We start from the raw sequence: 18,360 nt of genomic DNA on the forward strand, positions 1-18,360 counted from the left end.
GTGCTGTATGCACCTTGAAGTTACCAGTTCCACTGCCAGGGATGCAGCAACAGAATTGTCTCAGCGTCGGGGACCGATTTCGGTGGTGGTCTTGAGACAAAGGCATTGATCCTCGGGCCCACCGGACCTTATTCTACATCAGTTCTCTGCCGGGATCCATCTTGGTAGTCGGAGACCGGGGGGTTGCCACTAGTCTCCCTGCTGATCACACCCGATGCTGGGGTTGGCAGTCCGCTAGAGGACCCATCGGGATTGACACAGCACCAGCGAAAGCCGAGGCCTCAATTCGAAACTCTTCCCGACTATACCACTACTAGGTATTGCCCTGCGGAACAGGCGTGGGACAGTTCTACGCATTATGAGAGCGCCGTAGCATGTTGATCGTCCAGCATCCATCACCAGTAGCACACAGCATGGAAGGTCTTTATTGCCTCTATCGTATTCGGTGGGTGTCCCGGAACTACCCCATGCGTCATCGCACAGCACCGCGGTTTGAATCACATCATCATTGCTCGATTTGCTCGACGACCGTGCACTCTCGGTGATACTACTTGGCCTCTCTGTGTGCAGCAAGACTGCCACTACAGAGAATGGGGGTATGTAACCATGGTCTGATGTTCTCTGTACATTTCTGGCACCAGGCCCCTCGGGGGTATTGGTGCTAAAACGACAAATTTCAATCGAAAGGTCTCCACCGGAGCAATGTCCCCGCCAGTCCTGAGGTCGAAAAGCAACAGTTCGAGCTTTTGGTGGGCACACAGTACACAGTACACAGGACCGACTGTGGCATGTACCAGTACCGCAGTCTGGAGTACCTGTGGAGTTGACTCCTACCTTGGTGAGTCCTCAGTCCAGCAATCATCATGCCTGTCAGTGCGTGGAGAAATGCGGTACGTTACAACGTTGCTGATCCTCTGCACCTGTCAATCACGTCTTCAGTACCATCATCCTATCTCAAGCCTCACCTCGCAGGCCACATAAGCTTGTACAGAGTACTCTGTACCCTCCGGACGCAATCAAGCTCCTGGTTATTGAATGTCACTCGTCAACGACCCCCGCATCCGGCTGGGTCATTGGAACCACCATCAAGGCCATTTACAAAATATATATCTCGTGTATATGCCCCCAGTTGACTATAATCTCTCGGTCTCACCGCGCGAGCGACTACTGCAGCCTATCAATTAGTCGGGCACGCATTACTTCCTTATCCCACGTTCCGCCACTAGGTGCCACCCAAGGCTTGTCTTTCATGCACACATGGTCTTCGACAATCACCTCGCGTACACAGAGATGGGCATCCTGGCAACGTGTTGAAGTTCCGTGCAGGCTTCAACAGCCCCATGCGCCAGACGCAACAAGGTAGCTGGACTCGATAGCATTTGCAGTCTTATATCCAATATGGCAGCGACTGCCTTTGGTCCATGGTATCACCCGATCCTCGCGCACGTGGACTTCTGAGTGGCTGGATGTTGGCTTGCTCATCACTTGGGTTTGCCTTCGGACATTCGGACCTGGCTAGTGAAAGAATATCTGAAATCGAGCCGAGCCTAAGCTCTGACTACGAGGCACCAACCTCTTGCCCTCTCTCTAGCGCATAACATTCCGCCTGAATTACAATCCACATTCGAGTGTGTGTGTGGTTGGTTGATAAATCATGACCCGGGTTCACAATACCGTTCGGGTCGGACCACTCCATCCTTGACGCGACTACCTGAGAAGTCGGTGCAGCCGAACAGTTCACAATAGAACGATGATAGGTGTTGATACCTTCGGCCCCTCTCTCCAGAAGAGCTGATGGGATGGGATGCCTCTGTTGTTGAAATCTCGCTTATGAAAATGGCCGAGACGATTGAGAATAATGTAGGCAGGGGGTTTCAGCATCTTGGCCGCATAAGAACCGTCCCGGCACAAGCTGCTGAGCAGCCTCGACACCAAGCGATATTCGCCGAGAAGAATCCACAGCTCTAAGTGGACTTCCTCCGTCGACCATGCCTCACTTGGACCGGTTGAGCTTCAAGTACTCTATACCTCTGCAGGGGGATGATAGGAGAGCGGAGCTTTTACCAGCAGCAGCGTCCCTTGCATAAGCTCACCCGTCCTTGAGGCTGGTCGGAAGCTTCGTGAGTCCGTTCCTGGAAGCACGACGGCAACTCGTCAGAGCTATATCAGCCATCTCTAACCACTTTGAAAAGGACCCCGCTTAGCTAAAGCCAACAATCTCGCCACTGACATGGTGTCTCACCACTGCAGTTCAGATCGCTTCCATCTGGCATACAGAGACAAATTGGCCCAAGAAGGCAGGACAGGCAGTGCATCAACGGCATACAACTAGCATAGTGCAGCTATGCACGACGACAGTCCGGTTTCCCAACTCATCCGTCTCCATCTTTTCTGGAAAATCGAGACTTGGAGTCGGCGTTATGTAGCTGCAGCTCGCCTTTCGCGCCTTGCTCATTCCGTACAGAGTAAGTGGTTTATTTCCTGCCCGATGAGAGAGAACTGTACCATCACAATCCCCCGGGGTCGGACATCCCCTTTTCGGTCGTTCGAACGTTTTTCTCGTTATTCCCAGGGATCTGTCCAGGTGCTTGGACGACCGACTTTCAATGCCGAGCACACAGCGCTACTATCTCTGATACCAATATGCCGGGCCATCAATATCATGGCAGCGGTCACCGGGATTCCGGTTGCCACAGGGCAAGTGGTGGCGCCTCTCACAAATGAATATGGCCCGATGTGCGACTGCCGATGTATCAACAAAAGGCGACCTTGACCTTGCAATTTCACAACAGTGAGCGCTGAACGGGTATGAATCAAGCCTGGCAAGAGCATGGCATCGGCCACAATGGCGGTGGCCTACTACTGTTGCGGCTTCGTGCCTTGCCTTGCAGGTGATGCCATGGCACTGGCAGCATTTCGCTCCTGCCAGACCGTTCAAGTTCCTTTCCACCGGCAGCGCCCTTTGTCCTTCGAGATGTTGACGGAACCAGACCCATAATGGGCCATCATAAGGAGTGTGTTCAGGATGGACAGTGTACTACCGATGCTTTTTAAACCAACCCAAACGCTGCTCGTTGAATCAAGACACAACTGACAACCTGTCTACCATCGCGGCCCGAACCATCACCAACCAGTACATCAACTTGATGCATAGGCAATGTCAGGATATTCTCCGGAAGCATCGCGCTGTGATGGCAGTACAGTACAGAGTTCACGGCTCGTCCAAACACACGGGATACCACGCCAGGTTCAGAACATTTATACGGTGGGTGACATTTCCTCGATCCCCTGATCCAGAGGACATGTCATCTGGTCACGCTGGATTAACCCGAGCAGACATCAATCATATACGACCTTGCAATCTTGGATACTGAGGGGCCATCAGCTACAGTAGTATATATCTCAATTTTGAGGCGGTTACCGTTTACGGGCTTCCAGTCTAGATGAAAGACAAAGCACAACACCACTCGCCGCTTCCGAATGTTAGCTAGGTTGTCGCCAGATCCGGAACTTGCGCGGACGGCCTGGCGTATATCTGCATAGCGATACCTTCCTTGTTCCTGCAACAATGTTGTAACTTTTTCTCCCCTATTTACTCTACACCATGCCCCCTGTTTACTCTTTATGGTGTACACAATGCTATTTCTAATCTCTTCATGGTTTTCCAATGTCTTCATGTTCATGACTGGCCATTTCATTACTATTGTAAGTAGGTATGTATGTGTCACACGTAGCTCGCAGCTTACTGCCTAGGCTTAAGTCCAATATCATCTTTGTCAAGACCAAAGCGCTTGTGATGTGGCACATACACCCGCCTGTCCCCACACCGAATTCTTTCCTCACAAGTTGGCCTGCAACACATCTTGACCACTCTTGATGTCGGATTTGGAAGGCATCTTGCCGTGTCTCATCAACTCGGCGCTCTTGGTCATAATCGGGTCCATCATCATACTGGCCACGGCGACGATCTCGTTACCTTTCGCATAGTAAGCCGCGAACTTGCTGTTCTCGGGCTCGCCCTTGATGATGAGGTCATCCCAGCCGATGGCGCCGGAGCCGCAGTACCGCAGCTGGCTGCCCAGGGCGGACCAGAAAATGGGGATGAACGGCTTAGGCTTGCTCGAGGGCTGTGCGATGAGCTGGCCGACGCTGCGGCCTTGGTTCTGCGCGACGTTCCAGTGTTCGATGCGTACAGGGGCTCCGTTTCCGCCGGGGCCGTGGTACGGGTATGTGGCGATGTCGCCGATCGCGTAGACGTCGGTGAGGCCCTTGACGGCGAAGTTTTCGTCCACGGCCACACTGCCGTCTTTGAGCAGCTTCACGCTCGGGTTGTCGCGGAGGTATTCTGTCGAAGGGGCGACGCCGATACCCAGGATGACTAGGTCGGCTTCGAGCTCTGTTCCGTCCTTCAACTTGACGGCGCCGACAGGGCTGAGGCCGACGGCGTTTGCGAGTTTCGAAGCCGGAACCGCCGAGTCGACGCTGGCATTCATCATGAATTTGGCCCCGTTCTTCTCCAGCATCTTCTGGAAGATCTGCCCGATTTCTTTGCCCATGACCCGTTCTAGGGGCGCCGACTCCATTCCGACAACCGTCACGGTGTTTTCTTTGGCGAGAGCGTTCGCGACTTCCATACCGATGAAGCTGGAACCGATGATGACAATCTTCTTGCCTTTATCGCCCACGGCGCTGACGATGCCTTGTGTGTCGCTGATCTGGCGCAGGAGGAAGATGTTGGACAGGTCTTTGAATCCTGGCAGAGGTAGATGTCTAGGCGTGCCGCCGCTGGCGAGGATGAGCTTGGTGTAGGGAAATGACTTGCCCGTCTTGGTCTGCACGGTCTTTGTATCGAAGTCGACGGAAGTGACCGTGTCGGAGCAGAAGTCAATCGAGCCATCGTCATACCACTCTTTCGGCTGGAGATAGATCTTGGAGGGGTCTGTGATCAGAGCTTTGGAGAGCTTCGTCCGGTCAATGGGATAGCCTTCGGTGGTGATCACGGTGATCTGGCCAGGGAAGCCGAGTTCGCGAAGTTTAAGGAGAGCGCCAAATGTGCCGGAGCCACTGAAACTGTGTGTCAGCATGCGCTCGCCTGCCATGACAAGGCTTGACAGAGCCAAACGTACCCTCCAACAATGACGACTTTGTCTGAAGATGTCGGCTTCGTCTTTATATTGACCTTTCTCTGGCCACCCTTGATGTCCGCCTCCTTGCCTTTGATGTATACGCCATCCTCTTTCTCGACCACGTCGAACTTGTTCAGAGCGTTGGGTGCGGGTGAGTCTTCGACGTCGCCGGTTTTGACATTGAAACATGCTAGGTGGAGTATCAGTGACTGAATACGAAAACAGCGAAAGTACACACAAGGAAGTGCGCACGAAGAAGGATCACTATACAGCGGGACACTCACCTCCATGCCACGGACAAGTCAACCGTCCTTCGGGAGTGAGAACGCCGTTCTTCAATGGAGCACCGTAATGTGTACAATTGGCATTGAGGGCCGACACCTCATTTCCGACCTTGACGAGCAGGACCTTGCCGCCTTCGATGCCCTCGACCTCTGCTTCAAGTTTATCTAGGTCTTTCAATTCGAGCTTGGACAAGCCTTTGAGCTTGAACTCTTGGGCCATTCTCGCGGGATGAATCGAAAATGATCTGGTGAGGGACGCAGCTATGGATGGAAAGCGGGGCGGAGATGCGGCGGGAAATACCGACAGTAGGAGAGGTCTACACGAAGAAGATACGGCGAGTAAGCGGGCGGTAGGGCGGGCGAACATGAAATCGTGGTAAGCCAGAGGAAGGAGAGGAGAGATACGGCGGGGAGTAGATGTAGGTTTAAGACTTGACAACAACCAGAAGAGTAGGGAGGGAGATGGAGGACATGAGATGATGAGGTGATGGATGACCAGTACAACAACTGATGTCAATATAGTAGAAGTAGGGCGTTGGTAGCCACCCGCGTTAGTAGTTCTACCGCGTATCAAGTCAGTCGCTGCAGGTTAATAATGGATAGGTAGGTACGGACCCTATAGACACCTACTCTATATCTAACAGTAAGTACTAGTAGTAGTAGTAGATACCTGTAGATGATGCATCCATCAAACATCCATCATGCCTCGAGTGCAGCGAAACAATATCGGAGATACGATGCGTGTTGCGTCATGGTCCCCATCCTGGTTAATGTCCTCATCATCAATCGGCCAATTGCATGTCAGGCATTGTTAAACCCAGCAATCACTGAATTGCTAGTAGTGGTATAACACTCCACAGTAGTAGTAGTAGTGGTGATATCACCACGATCCTCCTAGCACAGTGCAACACTGACTGAGGACTGAGGACTCAGGTCCGGAATATGGAGTCTCATTGATGGCGTATCGCTCGATCAACGTGATACCATGGAGCGTCACCATATTCACACTACTACCGTGTACCTCCAGTCATTATCCCATCATCCCATCGCCACCTTAATCAGTATGCCACTCGATGCCGTTGACTCGGAACCGGCCCAGACAGCCTTGAAGCGACACTGCCCTCGCGACTCCGAGCCAACGCACCGCTCATCAACATAGACGGATCTCCTGGCGTGTAAGAGCGGCTGCGGTGTTGGGACAGCTCAAACCTGGCCCTTTCCTCCTCGACCGCCTTCTGCTCCGCCTCGTCATCCAGCAGCGTCCCCTCGATCTGCAGGGACCACTTATGTCGGTCGTGACCAGGCACGATTTCCGCATCCACGACTCTGAACTTCTGCGTGGATTGCACCTTGGAGCCATCGTTGGCGTCGACAAAGAAGCCTCCATCATCGACAATTCGAGCTTGAGAGACAGCACCATGATCGTCCTCCTGCCTCGCCGCCGCCGCATGGTCATGCTCATTGTCATCGCCATGTATCTGGCTTGAAGCGCCGTCCTCGTCCCGGAGGCGGGCTTTCTTGCCCTTCCTTTTGTTCTTGACGGTGTCTTCTCGGCTGGGTCCAGTCCACGTCCAGTCCTGCGGGATTCTGTTCTTGGCCACAGCCGTTTGGAAATAGTTGTAGCTGACCAACCCGACGAACCCTTCTGACGTAACATTGGTCCATCCGTACAGCTCGTCTCCTCGTTCCGGTCGGAACACGAGAAACGTGGCAGTAAGCCATACCCAGCAGACCCCGGCCTCGTCGGCGGTCTTTGCTAGGACCTCCGCTTGGGATTCGAAGTCACCATCCGAAGGAGGGAGGAGAGGTCGGTTGAGGTCCGTGTCCGGTGTCGCGGACAAGACAGGGTCCGAAAACCCAAGCACTATCCCTTGCGCGGGAGGGAAGTATGTGAGGAGGAGTGGCGCCAGGTGGGTAGCAAGGATCGACGAGCTGCTTGTTTCGAGTGCGATCGCAGGAATAGACAGGTAGAGAGATAAGCGGGTAGAGTAAAACGATGTCGGGTCGGCTGAGTCCAGCAGATCTGCCACCATTTCTGATTCCACAGTTGCTCCATCTTCACCATCCACTGCCGTCAGGGAGGTGGTTGCCGGCGGCTCGTCCACAGTGGGCTCTGCTTCTGGCGATGGTGCATCGACCAACTCAATGTCCTCGGGTTCGGGGGACTTCCCATTGACCTGCACAGTCTCAGGTTCGGGCTCTGTTTCTGTCTGCTTGTGTGTATCCTTGTCTTTGGCCTTCTTCTTCTTTTTCTTTTGTGCCCCGTCTGTCTCTGTCGAGAGTTGTGATTGGGATGCGACCACAGTAGCGGTCGGACTGTTTGGTTCCGCGGATTGTTGTGGTCGTTCTTCCGTCCGCTGCTTCTTTTTCTTCCTGGACAATTCTTTTTCTTCCGCCCGATGTTTTCGTTTTTTGGGAGTCGTCACCGACTCAAGGTCTTTGGACGACGACATATGTCTGTCGCTACTCTGGACAGACACTGTCACCGGTTAACAGCAACCACACGAAAAGACCAAGTGTCTGGCGAAGGCGGTGCGGGCAGATTGTTCAAGTTCGCGTCACAAAATTTCTTGACTAGACTTGAACTGCAGGAAATCGGAGCGCGGAGAAAACCTACAGCGACGCCGGCTTGGCAACAAGGCTGAGATCCAGCCTCCTTCAGCCTTGTCGCTTTCACCTCCGTATGTAACCGCCTGCATCTGACTGTTATATTGTGTTATATACTATTCTATGCTTGTAATCAACCTCATAGTTGGTGAAATCCAGACCTGGATGGCCTGTGATCAATCAAGCGCAAGACCATCGTGTCTGCATGTCAATTGGGGCCTTTGGATGCTCGCCGCTCCCACCCGGATTGGCTGCCCGACGGGCGCGAGGATATTTTCAAGCTCCAACATCGCCAGGATCTGGATATATCCAGACCACCGCTCATAGTATGTTGAGAACTGTTCCAGCGATTTTTATGAGGACGGAAGATACCCGGAGACACAAGGCAATCTACGTGGGTACTATCTTCCTGCTTAGGTGGGCAGGGACCACATTTTAATACGGCGGTGATATAATATGTTCGATGATGTATGTCGTGGAGCGAGGGAATTCTACCGTATTCACCCGTCACTCCGGATCATTCCTTAATATCAAGTCTATATCATGAAACAGGTAGGTAAGAGTCCTGGGTGTTCTTGATCTCTTCATCTTCATCAAAAGTGCTTTGATCGGGACCATTACCGCCCTGACCTCCATTGTCACGTCCCTACCTACCTACAACAAGGCCTATTTGGCCACCCTTACATCATCTCACCAGGCTCTATCTCTGTCTCTGTCACTACCACGACAGTATCTTGAACCACTGATTTCAGTAATCCTACTGCCACCGCTACCTCTGCCCGCAAAATGGACTCTCCCACACACACTCGACCAAACATGAAAAAGCACTCGGGCCCCGGTCCAGACCCCTTGGCCTACGAGACAGAAATCTACCAAAAAGGCCTAACGTACTCCCGGCCGCCGTTCACATTCACCGCACTAGACTGGGAACCCCTGGCGGCCGAGCGCATGTCGGCCGAAAGCAAAGGCTACGTGACCGGCAACGCAGGCAGCGGCGAGACGGCACGCAAAAACCGGCTCGCCTTCGAGAAATGGTCAATCCTGCCCCGACGCCTGGTCGACACGCAGAAGCATTTCCCCGACCTCTCAATCTCGATATTCGGCCAGGACCTACCGTTCCCGATCGCCCTTGCGCCCGTGGGTGTGCAGCGCATCTTCAACCCGGACGGCGAAATCGCATCCGCCAAGGCCGCGGCCAAAGAACGCGTGCCGTATATCATGAGCACGGCGAGCAGTGCGTCGATCGAAGAAGTGGCCCGCGCCAATGGTCCAGACGGAGACCGATGGTTCCAGCTGTACTGGCCGGCCAATGAACACGACGACATCACCATCTCCATTCTCTCGAGGGCCAAGAAAGCCGGCTTCTCCGTGCTGGTGGTTACCCTGGACACCTTCATTCTCGGCTGGCGGCCCAGCGACATGAACAACGGGTATAACCCGTTCTTGAGGAGCGATCAGGTCGGCGTGGCCATCGGGTTCACCGATCCCGTCTTTCGTAAGCAATTCAGGGAGACCCATGGCGTGGAAGTCGAGGACGAACAGGGTGCCGCTGCGGCCGAGTGGACGAGGACCGTGTTTCCCGGGTTCAGTCATAATTGGGAGGATGTCAAGTTTCTGCAGCGCCATTGGGACGGGCCGATAGTCCTGAAGGGCATCCAGACCGTGGCTGATGCCAAAAAATGTGTCGAGATCGGCGTCCAGGGTATTGTGGTGAGTAACCATGGCGGCCGCCAGACGGATGGCGGCGTCTCTTCGCTGGGGGTCTTGCCGCGCATTGTTGACGCCGTTGGCGCCCATCTGGAGGTCATCTTCGACTCGGGCATTCGCTGTGGTGCGGATATTGCTAAAGCCATGGCTCTCGGAGCCAAGATGTGTCTTGTTGGGAGGCCCTATGTCTATGGCTTGGTTCTGGGCGGCGAGGCCGGCGTCAGTCATGTTGTGAAATCATTGCTCGGAGACCTGGACTTGACCTTGCATCTGGCGGGCATTCCGTCCGTGTCGCCCAAGGTGTTAAATAGAGATGTCTTGATTCGAGAGGCCGACCTGTAGCGCAGTCACCTCTTTCAGACTGGACTGCTTCAAAAGGCGCCCGCTAGTGACGAGGCGATTAGACGTTTCGTATCCATGACTTGTCACCGAGGGAAAATTTGGTCAGACACTTGAATCTGAGAGATAGATAACTGAGCTAGATACATATACCATAGGGAAAGATGCTGTGCAATGTCGCTGGGACAGTCCCTTATAACTCCTGCTCACCTTCCACCCTGAGGAAAAAGCCAGGCCTGATTGTGCAATGTTGGGCTCGAATTGACCTGAGCCTCTATCAACGGTAACGCCGTCAATGTATTCCCAGCCACCAGATTCCGCAGGCACCATAACCATGGCCTTAAGACATATGCAGAGGCCTTGATGGTCCCATGTGTGATTCACGTGTGGCTGCGCAAGAAAAAAGACACCGAGCCTCGTCGTGACGCAAGTACACTATCCGCATTGATCTGAGTGGCCACGTTTCGTCCCTCCCACCATGACCATATAATATCCCTCCAGCAAGGGAAATGCGCCGTGGATCAACGACAACTGCCTTGCACGCACTCATAGGGTCACGAAGAGAACAAGGAGCGGAGATTGACGAATGCGGCAGGCCCGCCCTCCTGTGCAAGCACATCGACCAATACCTCGGTTTGTTTCCACATCGTCTCTACCGCCGCGGAAGGTGACCGTCCGAGAGAGACTGTTGCACGTCAGCGTAGGCTCTCATGCCATAGAATGTGATGTTTCTTACTCAAGATGGCAGAGTTAAGCTCTTCTGCAACATTCGCTCTCCCAGCCGGGTCCAGGAGGTGTCCGTGAATGCTGCCTTTGGGGTCATTGTACGCCATCAGGCTGAATATGTCTTGCAGGCTCTTTGCATACTCGCCATCGTCATCCCGGTATTCTCGTTGTAATTCTTGACCATATTGCATCGCTTCGTTGAGCAGTTGGTTGTATTCTACCGCATTGTCGTTAGCGGATGGCCGGCCGAGGCCATTAGTCTGGCCTTCGCCGTCGTGATGTTCATCGAGTTCCATGTCTTGTGAGAAGTCCACTTCAGCAGCTGGTGTCTTGTCCGGAACGTTACTCGAATGCAAGTCTTGCATTTCGGCCGACTTCGACGTGTTCAATTCCGTGGTTTTCCCAATTAACTCAACCCACTTCCGACATTTCAGATGGAACACGATGTCCGGATTCTCCGCAAGTACGCTAGGGAAGTGGGCGTGGGTGACTTCGAGCGCTTCATCAATATCTCCAGAAAGGATTGCTCGTCGTATCCCTGCTTTTCATTAATTATCAACCGGGACGTGGCCAAAGGACCAACTTACTTTGCCGATGCACAGCATCGGTGTCATCTCGCTCTGGCGGAATCGGCGTTGCGGCTGGTAATGCATTGGTCAAGGACTCTTTCTCTCGCCGGAGGTCCTCAGCAAATGCTTTTGCTGTTTCGACATAGCCATCATGGGCTAAAAACTGTGCCACTAGTTCTTGTACGAGAGTGTTCTCGTCGCGTTGTACTCGCAACGGGGTGACTTTGGACTTGATGATGTCTCTCGACACCTGGGACTGTTCCAGCTGCATCTTATCGTCAATGTCGAAGACGAAGGGCCGTTCACCGAAGTTTGTCGATACCCATGCGCCTGAATGCTTCTTCATCCCAACTGCCGGGAACGGCCTGAGATCTTTCCTAAGCTCTCGAAAGCAAATCCCCAAGTCCTGTCCGTTTCGAGTGAAGAAGGCGTAGCCTGCATTGAAGTTGACACCGCATCCAATGACATCCCCAGCACCAAAAGTCGGGCCATAGTTCCGTCCTGAATGCTCACCAAAGAACATCTTCCCGTCATCGCCATGATAGCCCCAAGAGTGCGTCTCCCAGCCGGGTAGCCGTTCTAAGGAAGCCTCGGCCGTGGCAAAGCCAATGGCAATGGCGGTGTCTTTGCTCTTATTCTTGATTTCAACCTCGAAATAGTATATCCCGCACGCTGGTGACATGGGATAGTCCGCGCGGACAGATGCCGCTTCAATTTCGGCCTTGCTGCCTGAGCCACTGTATTTCACGTCTCGCCCCTCGTTGGAGAGATCAAGCCCGGGATACTTATCCTGCTCGCTCCAGCGAGAAGGCAGCGGCATCGGTTGCTCATCCTCCCTGGGTGGGTTGCTCTCGATGATGTCGTAAGTCATGCCTCGATGAGATGGCGCCATCCGATGGATATTTGTGTTCCCTGCACTCGTGGTAAGCGAGTTCATCGCCGACGATCCTGCCGAAGGCTGCTCCCGTTCTCTCTTCATCTTGGCTTTATGTGCAGCTTCGAGATTCGCCGCATATCTCGAATGGCGGAGATAGGATGGTATAAAGAACGGATTGGGAGGCATCCCACTTGTTCCTAGAGCCGGGATGTTTGCGAACTTCCTCGAATAGGACGGTAGAGAGGGCGGCTTCCGCCAATATAGCCCACTAGCAGAGTCGTGGTCTTGTCCGGAGTGTCGCCTTTGGTGTTGAAGATCTGCTTGATATTGTGGAGGATATGAGCTGCTAGGCGTCGACCCGACGAGATGAGAAAAGGCTCCTGCACGCGTGGGATGGCTTATATTCTGAGCCGTGGCGCCAGATGCCACAGAAGCGTACGACAAACGCCGAGGGACATTGCCACCATAGGGACTTGGCCGCCCATTGCTACCGGATGCAGAGCCGTCGGTCATCTTCAATCGGACTTTGTGAATCGCTATAGAAAGGATCGAGCAGACGCCGCGTGGATGAGGGTCACAAGTGGTTCGGAAGGATGGTCACAAGGGTAGTACTCGGTAAGGTCGTTGGGCCCCGAGGTCTGGGGAGGGATCGGAGGCTGGTCTCAGGGCGCGGTGCTCTTTTCGACATACATCGTGAGGGACAGCGAGGAGCCCGGCGTGGAACGTTGAGGCGGAGTACAACGATTAGGAGAACAGGTTCCCCTTTGTTATCATGCCGATATAGAGATGTCTTGATGCAATACTAAGGTAGGAAGTAGTTTACTATCGTGGTCATTGGGCTGTACTATTGGGGGTGGCAGGTTGTCCGCCTGCGGGGACCGGATCAGACACTGCAGTGGTCAGCGGCCAAGGCGGCAGCACCCACGCCGCGGAACAGGAGCGTGACACTCGGCTACTCGATCATGTTGATATGGTACAGACAGCAATACGAAATAGCAATAGTAGGAATATATTCCATCATTCTCTCGAACATCAGGAATAGTAACGGACTATACCAAGCAGTAGTTGCTGTAGTGCTACACGATTGAAAACCCTCGAGTTCCCCGTATTTCTGATCTACTAATACATACCTAGTCATGAGGTACTTGTCAAGTCCACGTTCATTGAGGAAGTCAACGTATCCCCAGAGGAGAATGAACCTGGCGCATCTCCAGAGATGCCTGCTCTCTGGTGAACTTCAGTACAATCCAAGCCTTTAATCCCCCATTCAATCCGTCTGGCATTGACGCGTATCTCTCCTTAACGCCTTTGGTCCGGTAAACGCCGTGCTGAAACAATGTCGCATGCATATCAAGCAAAATCCTTTCGTCAATTTTCTGTGGTGCTCTCGTTATGCTCGTGCCAAACCTCTGATATGCATAGAAGGCTGGTGCTTTTGATGGAAACATGCCATTCCAGATCCAGACCGCGTCTTTGGAGATGTGATAGAGAGGGAGAGTGGGTGATGACCGTGAAGCAAAGATTATCTTAGCCTAGCCTTGTGCTGCGATCGCTGAGGATTGTGACGGCATAGGGGCCGGAGAACTTGCTGCTGGTGTGGACATGGCCAGGGCATCGGGCTGATCACCAGCATTGCTATCCATTGCGACGTCGCTTCCGTTCGGCTTGATATCGCTGCTGCTCGGCAGGGAGATGTCTTTGGTTTCACTCGACTCATCACCGTTCAGGACTGCCGGTCTCTCATGGCCCTTCCAGGAGGGGAGCTCCCAAGCAACTCCAGTGAAGCTCTTCAGGGTGAAAGGCTTCTTGGCCCACTTGCGACAAGGTTTGCCTGATCTATCCAGAGCTCGAAGACCTGCGTTAATAGCGCCTTGATTCGCTTTTGGCCCTAACTTGTGACCGCCGAGACCCGCACCTGGAGTGACTGAGCCCTTGTTGGCAGCGGCGTCGATGGTTCCATCTTCCCTGAGACATGTCAGTATAAGGTCGAGCGGAAGTGTAGCCACGGTCCTTTGTGGCCATCGAGGGTAACGTACAGTCTTTGTTTCTTTTTGGGGCCAGGCTTCCCACGTGGCTTTGGTAAGGCACCAGTATCTATCATTTGTCCTAGGCTTCTCTTGTTTCCTGCTGAAGCGCCTTTCTTCTTTTTCTGGCCGTCGGTGACGGCTGGATCCGAAGGAGTTAGTGCAGATGTTGAATTGGACTCCGAAGCATTGTCGATGGCCTCTGGGGCTTTCACCGTGATATCATCTTCAATTGGAGGCACAGGGGACGAAGTAGGCGACGGTGAGGACTGCTCTTCTGCTTTTGCCGAAGGCTCCTGAAATTGACGCAGAATCTTGGACGACAACTTCAGTGTGACTATCTTTTCCTGCTTTCTGGTCTTGTCCACTCGAGCAGTTGACGCTGACGGTGACCGACCTGCCGTGCTTGAAGACGACGGGGCCATGGATGAGGACGACGAGGTTTGTGGTGGGATAGATGGGTGAAGTTTGGTCCGCGGTGAGGAGTGCCAGAGGGATGCAGCCGTTCGAGGGTTGTCTGAGAGGTTGTCTGCTGGTTGAAGTCAGGCGGCTGAAATTATTTCTCTAGTGGAGTTGAAGTTTGCGGTATTATTGTGGTTTTCTAGCTGCGTAGTGTCGGCGATGGCTGGAAAGCGCGGTGGTGAGGTGTCATGGTGGATGAGTGTAAAAGGAAGAGTGATGGTGATGATGAGGTGGGTGAGGAAGGGGATGATGAGACAGTGGTGAAGCTTGCGTGTGATTGTGTGGCCGGATCATTCTGGCAGTTGTGTCGGATGGCATGGCTTAGGATTGCGGTTTGGCTTGGGTAAGGTTGGCTCAGATCAGAGGATCTGTGAGGGCGAGACGCAGGAAGCAAGGCGTGTGAAGGGGTCAGCGCAGCGCAGTCAGTGTAGCGCGTGTGTGACAGAGCGGAGATGGCGACGGAAGGAAGGGACAAGGGCGGCGGGATGAGCGAGGAGAGGGTCTGCCGTATGTAGTTAGCGATAGTACTTAAGATCTTAGCGTCGATAGGTGCACTACAATAACAAGCATAATCACATTCTATCCGCACGGCTGCAGCCTCGCTTACCATGTAGTAACGCCTAATCCCCCAACTAGCAATGCTAGCACAATTAGCTACCTCTAAGTTGTCCACGGCGCAGTGCTGGCAGTGGCTGGTGGTTGACTGCGGTTAGTAGAGCACTGTCCCTCGCTAATAACTCACCACTCACCACTCACCACTCACCACTCGTCAACCAACTCCTGAAAACCTTTACGTCTTTTGCCTAGACTTTCTAGTCAGGAGTTAAGGATGCTGTTTTTGCCGCCGAATCTAACCCTCAAAATCCCTCATCCCTCTTTCGAGTCGGTGTGTCAAGCACATCCGAAATCCTCCTGCACCAACCGCTAGCTACAGAAGGGCTGCATTTGAGAGACTGTCTGTCATGGTGGCAATTGAACAGCCATTCATTGACGACCACAACCTTGTGATGACTGCAAGTCCATAATTACCTCGTGGTCTTTGCTTCTGCAAGGCATGATGCACGCCGCAAAGAAGAGGAGGCTGGATGGGTCTGCAGCATTCCAAAACAAGCCTTTCCGCTCACCGCTCCGAAAGGCCACAGAAGTGCAATCGAATAATGCAGAGCAAAGTGAAAAATTAGAGGTTGAGCATGACCCAGCATCAAGTCCTCGCCCAATCCTGAGCGCCTCTGGCATTCCAAGTCAGATCTCATCTCTTTCTCCATCCGTTAAGACCAGGTCTGCCAATCCGGAACACAAACATCCCCAAAAGCAGCGGTCTGCCCTCAGCCTTGAGCTCGCAAACTTGCGTCAGTCACTTGACATTGCACAACAAGCCCTTGAAATTGAAGCATCGAACCAAGATGTTGAGCTGCGCACCTTGATTGCGAAATGGAGGGCTGTTGCTCAAGAGCTTGCAGAGGAGATTTTTGCTGATGCCAAAGAGAAAGTCAACGGCATGGGTGGTGTCAGGGCATTGCGGCGACGAAATGAAGAGGATCATAGGCAATGGCACAGCTACCAGGACAATCGGGAACTATGCCATGATACAGATGGTAACCTACTTGCTGGCATAGAAGAGCCGTCCCAATCGAAGTATGCCGAAGACAACGGGGAGGACGAAGGTGTGAGTTGTGACTATGGACTTGCTTCTCCCCGTGCGCACTAATATGCCGTGAACAGTGCTTCAGCATGGAAATGATGCTCCAAGAGATGAACATCGACTTGCGAATCATTGGCTATGATCACAAACTCGAACGGTGGGTGGACTGAGACCGACCAAAGATCTGATATTGCTGCCTGATGCTGTCATTGCCACAAGACTACGCGCCGTTCACGTGTGAAGAAGCAGCGTATTGAGACTGGCCGCCTTCTGGAAACAACCTATTACCCGGTACAGCCGCTACTATCCAATCAAGGCACTACAGCACGTTTCCAAGATAACGAGAATGGTCGGCAAACCTCAGGTTGGCCTGTGTAGCGCTCTCCAATCCAACTTGAAGCTTGCTCCTGACGGATTGCATAGATGATATTTTTCAATGGAGACTTCTGACCAAAAGGACCTGCTGAGTCAGCCCAATAGGCTGCGGGGCCGACGGGCCGCCGTACTATCTGGGAAGGGGATGCTTTGATATATCTCTACATTAGTAACACAACTTGAGTGTCGGTCAATTCTGCACAACACCTGGCGTCTTTCTCTCAGTGTTACTTTCTTGCACTGTCAAAGGCACACGCTGCTTATTCCATGATTAAGAACTCACGCCGCTTCGCGTTACACCCAAACCGAGATGCCCATCACACTCGTCACAGGAGCGAACGGCTTCGTTGGCGCTGCCGTGGTCAACGAGCTTGTCGCCCAGAAACACAAGGTAGTCCTGGCCGTTCGAACGCCTTCATCCGCAGATGCTCTTCTCTCGGTGCATCCCGAATGGCCCACTCAAGACATCGCGATAAGCATTGTGACGGACTTCACTATGCCAGGAGCCTTCGACGCGGTCTTCCAGAGCCATCCGGGCATTGATTATATCATCCACGTTGCGGCGCCGTTGCTCGACGATCCGCGAAACACGGACTTCGTCGAACACTTTGAGAAGCCCAGCGTCCTGGGAAATACTGGGCTGCTCAAGTCGGCGAAGACGTTCGGCAAGAATGTCAAAGCCATCAGTGTGACAGGGAGCCTCAACGCCATTACCAAGGGAGACCAGGATGATGTCAAGAAGCGAGTCATTAGCAACGAAGAATGGCTTCCACTGGGGAAAGAGGATGCCATGCAAGCGCAGAACCCCCTTGTGAGTCCAGACACAACCACGGCCTCAAGATCTACCCGTCCGCGTGGGGGCGATGTGGCATTGCAAGATGCTGTTCATCTTTTGCAGGATTGTAACTGACATCTTGCTTGGCCCGACAATAGATCTGGTATTGTGTGGGCAAGAAGCTCGCCGAGCAAGCCATCTGGAAGTTCATCGAGGAGGAAAAGCCGTCCTTTACGGTCACCAATTTCATGCCGCCTCTGATCTTCGGACCTATGATGCAAAAGGTGCCCAGTGTCGAGAAAATCAACTTCAGCGTTCGCCTGTTTTACGGCATCCTCAACGGTGCCAAGGCGGAGGGGGGCAGAGTGCCCAACACCATGTTCCCGGGATATGTGAGTAGGATACTAGATTTCTGTTCTTCTGACGGCCGTCCTCCGGTGGCCTCTGGATTCCAAAATGCCTGCTGACCGATGTCGTGATGATGCTCAGATTGACGTCCGTGACCTTGCAAAAGTCCAGGTCCTGGCTTTGACTACCCCTGGCGCAGCAAACAGACGCTTCGTTGTCGGGTATCCTGTGGTTTTCAACCGATTTGCAGACGCTTTGCGAAATGATGCCGAATTGGGTGTATCTTCCAGAATTGGCGAAAACAACTCCGATGACACGACGTTGACTTTGCCGAGATTCGACACCAAGGCAGCCGAGGAGGTGTTCGATTGCGAATGGACCAGCCTTGAGAAGACGGCAAGGGACACTGCCCTAAGTCTGCTCAAGGTGGAAGCACTCAAGACTTGAGGAGTTGGCAGATGAGCCAGGCCATGGCGCCATTGTAGTAGTAGACCTACTC

General features: G+C 53.2%; 7 protein-coding genes across 7 annotated transcripts; 3 read left to right on the plus strand and 4 right to left on the minus strand.

The window, feature by feature from the left end:
* Positions 1 to 3,839: 3,839 nt before the first annotated feature.
* On the minus strand, positions 3,840 to 5,630 carry A1O1_07230 (uncharacterized protein; the record flags this gene model as incomplete). The annotated part of the gene is made up of 3 exons (XM_007728103.1): positions 3,840 to 5,064; positions 5,127 to 5,316; positions 5,411 to 5,630. The coding sequence occupies 3 exons, from the start codon at positions 5,628 to 5,630 to the stop codon at positions 3,840 to 3,842; spliced, it is 1,635 nt and encodes a 544-aa protein (XP_007726293.1).
* An 838-nt stretch (positions 5,631 to 6,468) lies between these two features.
* A1O1_07231 (uncharacterized protein) lies at positions 6,469 to 7,863 on the minus strand (the record flags this gene model as incomplete). The annotated part of the gene is made up of 1 exon (XM_007728104.1): positions 6,469 to 7,863. The coding sequence occupies one exon, from the start codon at positions 7,861 to 7,863 to the stop codon at positions 6,469 to 6,471; it is 1,395 nt and encodes a 464-aa protein (XP_007726294.1).
* Positions 7,864 to 8,803: 940 nt separating this feature from the next.
* A1O1_07232 (L-lactate dehydrogenase (cytochrome)) lies at positions 8,804 to 10,066 on the plus strand (the record flags this gene model as incomplete). Its single annotated transcript, XM_007728105.1, has 1 exon — positions 8,804 to 10,066. One exon carries the CDS (start codon positions 8,804 to 8,806, stop codon positions 10,064 to 10,066), a length of 1,263 nt encoding a protein of 420 aa, XP_007726295.1.
* A 551-nt stretch (positions 10,067 to 10,617) lies between these two features.
* On the minus strand, positions 10,618 to 12,748 carry A1O1_07233 (uncharacterized protein; the record flags this gene model as incomplete). Its single annotated transcript, XM_007728106.1, has 3 exons — positions 10,618 to 10,748; positions 10,800 to 11,327; positions 11,377 to 12,748. The coding sequence occupies 3 exons, from the start codon at positions 12,746 to 12,748 to the stop codon at positions 10,618 to 10,620; spliced, it is 2,031 nt and encodes a 676-aa protein (XP_007726296.1).
* A 1,019-nt stretch (positions 12,749 to 13,767) lies between these two features.
* On the minus strand, positions 13,768 to 14,684 carry A1O1_07234 (uncharacterized protein; the record flags this gene model as incomplete). The annotated part of the gene is made up of 2 exons (XM_007728107.1): positions 13,768 to 14,200; positions 14,272 to 14,684. The coding sequence occupies 2 exons, from the start codon at positions 14,682 to 14,684 to the stop codon at positions 13,768 to 13,770; spliced, it is 846 nt and encodes a 281-aa protein (XP_007726297.1).
* Positions 14,685 to 15,778: 1,094 nt separating this feature from the next.
* A1O1_07235 (uncharacterized protein) lies at positions 15,779 to 16,533 on the plus strand (the record flags this gene model as incomplete). Its single annotated transcript, XM_007728108.1, has 2 exons — positions 15,779 to 16,387; positions 16,444 to 16,533. The coding sequence occupies 2 exons, from the start codon at positions 15,779 to 15,781 to the stop codon at positions 16,531 to 16,533; spliced, it is 699 nt and encodes a 232-aa protein (XP_007726298.1).
* Positions 16,534 to 17,048: 515 nt separating this feature from the next.
* On the plus strand, positions 17,049 to 18,308 carry A1O1_07236 (uncharacterized protein; the record flags this gene model as incomplete). Its single annotated transcript, XM_007728109.1, has 3 exons — positions 17,049 to 17,549; positions 17,672 to 17,905; positions 18,003 to 18,308. The coding sequence occupies 3 exons, from the start codon at positions 17,049 to 17,051 to the stop codon at positions 18,306 to 18,308; spliced, it is 1,041 nt and encodes a 346-aa protein (XP_007726299.1).
* Between the last annotated feature and the right edge of the window lie 52 nt (positions 18,309 to 18,360).

The sequence above is a fragment of the Capronia coronata genome (assembly GCF_000585585.1).
Source record: "Capronia coronata CBS 617.96 chromosome Unknown acBCG-supercont1.6, whole genome shotgun sequence".
NCBI lineage: Eukaryota > Fungi > Ascomycota > Eurotiomycetes > Chaetothyriales > Herpotrichiellaceae > Capronia > Capronia coronata.